General features: G+C 37.4%; 2 protein-coding genes across 2 annotated transcripts in view; one reads left to right on the forward strand and one right to left on the reverse strand.

Moving 5' to 3' along the window:
• The window catches only part of raf1b (Raf-1 proto-oncogene, serine/threonine kinase b), a 32016-nt gene that overhangs the window by 21242 nt on the left and 1749 nt on the right, over positions 1–9025 (reverse strand). The window lies entirely within an intron of this gene.
• On the forward strand, positions 4942–9020 carry cnbpb (CCHC-type zinc finger, nucleic acid binding protein b). The gene is made up of 5 exons (XM_051122369.1): positions 4942–4979; positions 6440–6564; positions 6655–6720; positions 7617–7815; positions 7900–9020. The coding sequence occupies exons 2-5, from the start codon at positions 6462–6464 to the stop codon at positions 8015–8017; spliced, it is 486 nt and encodes a 161-aa protein (XP_050978326.1). The 5' UTR covers positions 4942–4979; positions 6440–6461; the 3' UTR covers positions 8018–9020.

Consider the following 9025-nt stretch of genomic DNA (forward strand, 5'->3'; position numbering starts at 1 on the left):
TGATTTCGATTTTCACAAAAAAGGGAACAATCATAAAAAAGTGAAAACAAAACAAAACAAAAAAAAACACATGGACCCCAATTAGTGGCACGTCTATAAATCTAACTTAAGTGTAATTCCATTCATACTGCCTTTTTTCAATCCCCTTAGTGATCAGGAACACTTAATTGGTAAGTCATGACTTCCTGTTTCACTGGGGTATGAATCTGAAGTGAGACACATGTCAGATTCCTCTGCTAGTGCTTAGAGACTCTGGTTCAAGCTCACGTGTTGATGCTGTAATGCACAAGGATTATTGCAATCTGCCAAAAAATGTTAGATTTGCATTAGGACAATAACTAATATGTTTAAATCACCTGGAGATGTCAACAGTCAGCTTGGAAAAGGATGTGGAAAGCATATTGCCCCCAAACACAGTGAGGAGGATGGTCACAGTGGCCATATGTGGCAGCCATTGTTTGCTGTCTGCAAGACCACAAGTGCTGTTAAAGTGCGCCATGTGGGACAGGGCCAGTAGGGTCTTGGGGTCAGAAAGTCTCCAAAACAACAATCAGAAGACATGACCACAACATCTGTGGAGCAAGACAAACTCATGCAGCTACAGTTTTCCCAGTGTTACTGAAACTTTAAATGGCAGGTATGCTTAGATGAGACCAAAACCAGAGTTAGGTTTGGCGTACACAGAAAGAAAGCCATACAGAACATTAAATCATGCTCATTGAGAAGTGTGATGGTGGATCTTTAATGTTGTTGGCCTATTTTTCTTAGGTCCTGGACAACTTGTTAGGATACATGGTATCACAGACTTATCAAATACCAGCGGATATTGAACTTGACTGCCCCTGCAGTAAATCATACATTAAAATCAATGCAAAATGGTCCACAAAATTAAGGTTTTGCCACAGCCACCCTGGTCCACCAACCCAAACCCCACAGAAAACCTGTCCACAGATCCGATGGATCTGGAGATGTTCTGTGTGGAGAAATCAGAAATCAGGTCTCAGATCCTTTGCCATATGCATATGAAGCATTAGGAGAAGAGTTAGTTAGGATCCACAAAGAATTAAATGTATGAGTGGCAATAATTGTGTCTAATGCATTTTTTAAATATTATTTTGAGAATATTTAGATTTAAAGACGAGGTTAAACAGCAACGACATTTTTCCACAGCATATTTTTCTCAGTGGTGGTAGTATAAACAGTGTGTACTGTATAAACATATTTTTAGATATATTTCTTCCAGTGGCACGACACAGTAGAGATTTTACATCTAAAACAGCAACAATTTCATCTTATGAAAACAAGAGTTACTTGTTCTACATTATGTATTCATCAAGGTGTACTGTTTAAACTTTTTCTTAATGTGACGTCCAGAATTATACTGTTGCCTGTACTTGTATTTCTACATATGTGTGCTATTATTTGCTATCAGTGTCGATTGTATTATATAAACTGATACATTAAAGAATACATTTTTCTGAGACAACAGTGCCACCACTTGGCCATAGCAGCCCATTACCTCATGATTTGTATGAATGCGTACTTTCTATCTTGTGAATAACAATTCAGTTGCAATTTGTAAAATTGCAGACATTTTACAGAATATAACCTGCACATAGATCTTAGTCCAGCACTATATTACACATTTCCCATAAAGGACCGTCATAACTGCTCATTTTTGACCCAGGCTAATAGATGCATGATGACCTACAAATTTCATGTATTAAGTATCTTAATGCACAAGATTTACTTACTTTTTGGTCCAAGGTTTAAAATAAAAGATTACATTTAAAACAAGATCATAAACAAAGCAATTAATGTACTGACACTCTTACCATATTTCGCTTATTTAAGTTCAGTATATTTCTATCAAATACCTACCTGAATCAAAAAGGGCTGGTGAAATCCATCCATGTCAGATTATCTTCTCATATCCAACCATAGCTCCGTCAAACACTCTGTTTGATCCTTTCTCTTCACCCCCATTCTCATTTTATGCACAACAGGGAAAAGCCAAATAATTCAGGCCTTTTCTCCTATAATACAAATCCAGCAAATGGCACATTTGCTCACAAATGGGCCCAGTGTGCTCTGGAGCTGCAGCTCAGTGTCAAATGGAGGCTTTCTGTGTATAAATCCCAGGGCATCTCAAATGCACTCATAGAGATGAAGGCGGGGAGAACAGAGTGCAGGACCTTGTGGCACAGATTTAAGGTATTCCCTCAAGCTTGCATCATCTGAAAACAGTAGCAGCCTATAGACCAAACAAAGCACCTCTAAGATCAGGATTTCATGTGGTCATGACAGAAAATGGTCTAAACGTATGTATGTTTGATAATCTGTATTTGAGCCACAACCATATGTTTGTTTCATATCATGTTCTTTTTCAATTCAAGAAAAGCTATTCCTATCAGTTGTCTTTGTTTTTCCTGAGTATGATTTTATTTATTTAAATATGTTGACAAGCATACAGACAAGCACATAGGGCTGTAAAGCTCCAGATATACAAACCACCTTAACGGTAAGAGATGACCACAGCTCTGAACGTATTGATTCTGGGAGAGACATGCTGGAATAGTCTGCTCCATCAGTAAGTCGACTCTGCTATAAAAGCCTTCAGGACAGCAGTATGCCTCTCTCTCTCTCTCTCTCTCTCTCTCTCTCTCTCTCTCACACACACACACACACATCTCCATGACAGGTGCATTCCTATAAAATACATACATGATGACTTGTAAGGAGATGTGCAAATAGAAGAAAACATATGCTGGTCAACTAGAGAAGTCTAGTCATGGATAAAAAAATCCATATGTATTATTTATTCCAAAAACTATTCACAAGCTAGTAGATACAGAAGCATGAATAATTTATTTGGGTGCAATGTAAGAGTTTGCAATTAGTATCTGTCTAGTCTGTCTGTCAGTCTGTCTCCATCTATATCTGTCACTATCTAGTCTATATGCAGAGCTGGGTAAATTATTTACAAATTGCAGTCTGTTGCTGATTACAGGTTACATGAAGAAAACTAGATTATTAACGTAATCTAGTTCTGACTACTTTTTAGATTACTTTTAGATTACTTTTTTTATCAAACACGTTTAAACTTACCATTAAATGTACCATATTGATATAAAATAGGAAAGAGAAAGAAAATATATTTTATTTCTTTATAAGAAAATCATAAAATGCATTAAACATTACATCACACCAGGGTTTCCCAAACTGGGCTTAATGTATGAATTGCAGTGGGTTTGTGAGTTGATAAAAAAGCTAATAATTAATTACACCATAAAAATGTCAAATAAATCACTTGAACACCAAAAAAAATAAATATTTTGTTTGTTTATGTGACCATTAGCCGACATCAGAGACTGCTGTTAAATTATTTAAAAAGTGAGATATTTCAAGCAATTTTCAAACTAAAATGTTTGAAAATCCTTGCATTACATGAACAAACATTAATAAACATGAAAACAGGAATGGCATTACATGCCCAAAGTACTTATTTGTTGGAATCTGATTACATTATCTATCTAATATCTATCTATAATCTTTTTATAATATTTGAGTCTATCTATCTATCTGTCTAGTATGTATGTCTGTCTTTTTATTATTTGTCTGTCTGACTGTCTATCTGTCTGTCTAGTATGTATGTCTTTTTATTATTTGTCTGGCTATCTATCTATCTATCTAGTATGTATTTCTGTCCTTTTATTACCTGTCTGTCTAGTACGTATGTCTTTTTATATTTGTCTGTCTAACTATCTATCTATCTATCTATCTAGTATGTATTTCTGTCTTTTAATTATGTCTGTCTAGCCATCTATCTATCTATCTAGTACGTATTTCTGTCCTTTTATTACCTGCCTGTCTGTCTAGTATGTATGTCTTTTTATATTTGTCTATCTATCTAGTATGTATTTCTGTCTTTTAATTATGTCTGTCTAGCCATCTATCTATCTAGTATGTATTTCTGTCCTTTTATTACCTGTCTGTCTGTCTGTCTAGTATGTATGTCTTTTTATATTTGTCTATCTATCTGTCTATCTAGTATGTAATTCTGTCTTTTAATCATGTCTGTCTAGCCATCTATCTATCTATCTAGTATGTATTTCTGTCCTTTTATTGCCTGTCTGTCTAGTATGTATGTCTTTTTATATTTGTCTATCTATCTAGTATGTAATTCTGTCTTTTAATCATGTCTGTCTAGCCATCTATCTATCTATCTAGTATGTATTTCTGTCCTTTTATTGCCTGTCTGTCTAGTATGTATGTCTTTTTATATTTGTCTATCTATCTAGTATGTATTTCTGTCTTTTAATTATGTCTGTCTAGCCATCTATCTATCTAGTATGTATTTCTGTCCTTTTATTACCTGTCTGTCTGTCTGTCTGTCTAGTATGTGTCTTTTTATATTTGTCCATCTATCTATCTAGTATGTATTTCTGTCCTTTTATTACCTGTCTAGTATGTATGTTGTTTTATATTTGTCTATCTATCTATCTGTCTATCTATCTATCCAGTATGCATTCTGTCTTTTAATTATGTCTGTCTGTCTGTCTGTCTAGCCATCTATCTATCTATGTCTGTCTGTCTGTCTAGTATGTATGTCTGTCCCTTTATTATCTATCTATCTATCTATCTGTCTATCATCTGTCTTTTTATAATCTTTCTTTCTGTCTGTCTGTCTAGTATGTAACTACCTATCTGTCTGTCTGTCTGATCATCGACTGTATATTAGGTGTATAGGTTGGTGGCTGACGCATCACAGAAGCGTCACACAGCTGGCCCTGTATGTCTCGGCCGTGAATGGGTGATCTATCACCGCCGTACCGAGTATGCAGAATGAGCGGGCCGTGTGCAGAGCACGGTGGGCGGGGCGGAAGGAGTCGGCCGTGAGCGTGCCGTGCGCAAACCGCGTGTGGCGCAGCGCAGAGAGGAGGAACCGAAAATAAACAGCAACGAGTCACGTCGCCGAGGTGAGTTCCCTTAAAGGACGAAAATACGACATTTAACTCGATGCATACTGAGTGGTGACATCGTCACGTTCTCGGAGAGTGTCTCCGCTGTCTTGAAATGCCAGAGCTGTGTTTTTAAGGCGAATCGTTGAGGTTTAACGTGTCCAGAAAGGTACAGAAGTGAGATTTTCTGACGGCGCACTTTGGCCTACTGCGACAGGCTGCGAGCGGGAAAGTCATGCCATTTCATCGAATGATCGCAGTATTGCGATGATGATATTTGAAATTAGCGAATGCAGTTATCGCCCGAGCACGCGCACATAGCTGAAGGATAGATATAATGTCGTCGTGGGACTGGATGGTCTCCCTAAGGGTGAGAGAGGGTCTGTGGGAACCAGCGTGATGGACCGGGTGAGTGGACAGGCCAGATATCAGCCCTGAAGACTACTGCTGATCTTCATCAGGTTTTCATGTCACAAGATCATCTTGTTTTGATCTCTGCGTGGATGTGCAGATACTTGAGAGATGAGCCCGTTAGAGTAGTGCGGTGAGATTTAAAGACATGTAACGTAGTAACTCAGTGTGTTCGCTCTATATTTAAAAACAGTGTGTTTACACAGCCTACCTAGACAGCATTTTTGCCCACAATAGGCGCGTTCTAACATTAGATTCGCTGTATGTTTTTGGCATCGTTGGCGCGTTCCGAACTTCACAATCGAACTTCATTGGCGCTCCGATTTTAACCGTTCGCACCAAGGCATGTTTAAATAGTTTATGCATAAATGCACCACGTGAGCTGTAACAATTGACAGTTGTAGCAAAGTCCAAATCGTGAACGATTCGTTTTTTTTTGTTTTTTTTTTTTGAGTCGAATCTCTTCAAGCAATCGGTTGAATCGACCCGAGCGGTTATCGATTCAAGAACTCGTTAAACAGAGAACCGTCTCTTTCAAAAGTAAGAGAAAAGTTAGTTTAACAGTTAAGGAGCAGTAATGTTCATGAATAAAACATGTGTAAGACTTTTATCAGCGTACATGTACCATGAAACAAATGGTTTTGGAAATAACATGTTATTGAACGCCACAAAAACAGTTTTATTATTATTATGATTACATCTGGTGATCCAAATTAACGTCATTGTCATTTAAAGTAAATGTAAATTATATTTACTTAAACTGGTTTATGAACTGGTTTACAGCTGTTCAAAAATTTGCTCAGCTAGTTGTGAACTCTTTTCTTTAATGACTTGCAAGTCAAATTAATGTAGTTTGACCCACAGACCACCATAATCGGCTGATTTATATATATGTATATGTGTGTGTGTGTGTGTATGTGTATATGTGTCAGTTAAATATCTGACATAACTCTGGTGTCAAGGCAGCTGTAGCACACATTTCTCAACTATGTCCCACGTTCAGAACTTCATACAGACCATATACCTGTTTATTTTCATAAAATTTAATTTGTCTGTTGCTCTTTCAGTTGTAGGGTGCAGTCAGAGGCTATGAGCAGCAACGAGTGTTTTGGTTGCGGCCGTACTGGCCACTGGATCAAGAACTGTCCAAACGCTGGACGTGGCCGTGGAAAGGGTCGCGGCAGAGGGAAAGGTACGAGCCACTCAATGTTATGAACTGATCCTAAAACAGATATCCGCTGAGCCGATTTGGTAAATAATGTGTTTCTCCTGCTCACACCAGATCTTTTTTGCTATCGCTGTGGAGAACCAGGCCATGTTGCGAGGGACTGTGAGAGGACCGAGGATGGTAAGGACGTGAAATGTTTACAAAATGGGGTCTTATGGTTTGTTACATGTTTGGAATGTAGACATTTTGCATGTCAATGAGGCTGTAGGACACTCGGTTTGTCTTTTGTACACTGAAAAAAAAAAAAAGCTATAGATAAAAATTTTAATCAACTTGTAAACATGAAAAATAATTACAGTTGAACTTTAAATGGGTCAGTGTTTAAATATATATTTATTATTTATTTATTTTATTTTATTTATTTTTGTTCATATAAACTGAATAAAATTGGTGTGGAAACTATATTTAGTCAGCAATTGCTAGTAAATTTAACAAATTACACATTGATGTAAACATGAAATTTTAAAGTAGAAAAACTGAAATAGTTTTTTTCTTGTAAAATTTACTCTAATAATCTGTTGTATTTACAACTTCAAAAAAAAAAATATATATATATAGTGTAGTTTAAGTCTATTTTTTTTTGCTGACAAAAGAGTGAAATTCAATTTTGAATATGCCAGCTTTTGTACAATATTCATGCGCATTCAGAATTGTGGTAATTGACATGGTGCATTTTTTTTTAACTGTTATTATACTGTGAAAACACTAAAGTTTTTAAATAAAACATTCTTGGAGTGTTTTCACATTTAATTCAGTGCTTTACGTGCTGTTTCTTAGTAATTTGTTAACTTTATTAGAAATTTCTGAATGAATTTTTTCATTGTACATATTAAAAAAAACAAAACAAAAAAAAAAAACACTCCTGAACCATTAATAAACTAACCAATAAATGGAATAAAACCTGTCTTCAGAATGGGAGAAGGTTAGCAGCAACAGCAACCAGGCTCTTGCTTTGTCAGCAAGCATTTTTTCCTGAATGCGTTGTTTTAATAAAATGTTCTGCGTGTGTTTTGCAGCATGCTACAACTGTGGCAGGGGTGGTCACATCTCCAGGGACTGCAAGGAACCTAAGAAGGAGAGGGAGCAGGTCTGCTACAACTGTGGCAAAGCCGGCCACATGGCTCGTGACTGCGACCATGCCAACGAGCAGAAGTGCTACTCCTGCGGCGGCTTCGGACACATTCAGAAAGGCTGTGAAAAAGTCAAGTGCTACAGGTGAGGAACAATCCTCAACACTTCTGATATGAATGAGCTATGTAGCGTATTGTTGGGCCTGATTTGTGCTTTTGCTCCTCTCAGGTGCGGGGAGATTGGCCACGTCGCCGTACAGTGCAGCAAGGCGAGCGAAGTCAACTGCTACAATTGCGGAAAATCTGGCCATGTGGCGAAAGAATGCACCATCGAGGCCACCGCTTAGTCCCGTTTCCTTGTTCGCCCCTCCTTTTTCTGATTGATGGTTGTATTATTTTCTCTGAATCCTCTTCACTGGCCAACGGTTGGCAGATAGAGGCTATTCCCAGGCCAGTGAGCTCTTGACATGTAAAAGGAGGAAAGGGGTGGAAAAAAAACTTTCCACTTTCTGCATTTAATACAAAAAATGTTTATGTTTAGTTTGGTAGAGGTGTTATGTATAATGCTTTGTTAAAGAACCCCCTTTCCATGCCACTGGTGAACAGGGACGTGTGAGATGTGTTGAGTGGGAAGAACGTTTGTCGGGTAGGCCTCTAGAGGCTCGTGGACCGCGGCCTCGGAGAGATCGGAAAAAAAAATGGTAAAAAAGAACCATACAGATCAGGGAAGCGTTCGCTTCTGAATGATTTGCATTTTTTTGTTTTATCAATGAGATTGAGGTAGCCTATGAGTGATTGACCTGGAAAAGCAGCACAGGACACAAACGGTCAGGTCTATTCAGGCCAAACCAGCAGTACGCAGCTATGTGGAGAAAACAACAACAAAAAAAGTAACGTGTAATATAAAGCAAACTTTATAGCATATTCTGGAAACCTTGTGTAACAGCAGTTCAGAAAATGATATCCTTTGTAAAACGTGGGCTGTTTGATCATTCAGGACAGCCGTGATGTCGAAAACCTAGTTCATGATCCCAAGCGATATGGATGGATGGAGTTTAGGTCATTCTACCCAAGGTGAAAACTTATAAAACAATAAAATAACAATAAAAGAAAAAGAAAAAAAAAAAGGTCAGATTTGGAGTTAGAAGAAAGGTGAATGTTTTCACAGAAATCAAAATGTTATTTTTGTACAATATCACTTAGACTACTCTAAAATAATAATAAAAAAACTATCATTTGCTTGTACTCAGTTTTTAAGTCGGAAGGTAAATGCAACTGAAGTTCTAGGACATAGAAATGTAATTTTAAACTATCAATAAATCTGGAGGAGGAAGGGGTGTAAAGACTGAAGTTTC

Source organism: Labeo rohita, chromosome 11 (genome assembly GCF_022985175.1).
Source record: "Labeo rohita strain BAU-BD-2019 chromosome 11, IGBB_LRoh.1.0, whole genome shotgun sequence".
NCBI lineage: Eukaryota > Metazoa > Chordata > Actinopteri > Cypriniformes > Cyprinidae > Labeo > Labeo rohita.

Excerpts from the sequence above, each read along its gene's own strand:
- cnbpb (XM_051122369.1), top strand. The coding sequence starts at position 6,462 with ATGAGCAGCAACGAGTGTTTTGGTTGCGGCCGTACTGGCCACTGGATC. Across the intron at positions 6,721-7,616 it reads CTGTGAGAGGACCGAGGATG|CATGCTACAACTGTGGCAGG; the intron begins GTAAGGACGTGA and ends TGTGTTTTGCAG. Across the intron at positions 7,816-7,899 it reads GAAAAAGTCAAGTGCTACAG|GTGCGGGGAGATTGGCCACG; the intron begins GTGAGGAACAAT and ends TGCTCCTCTCAG.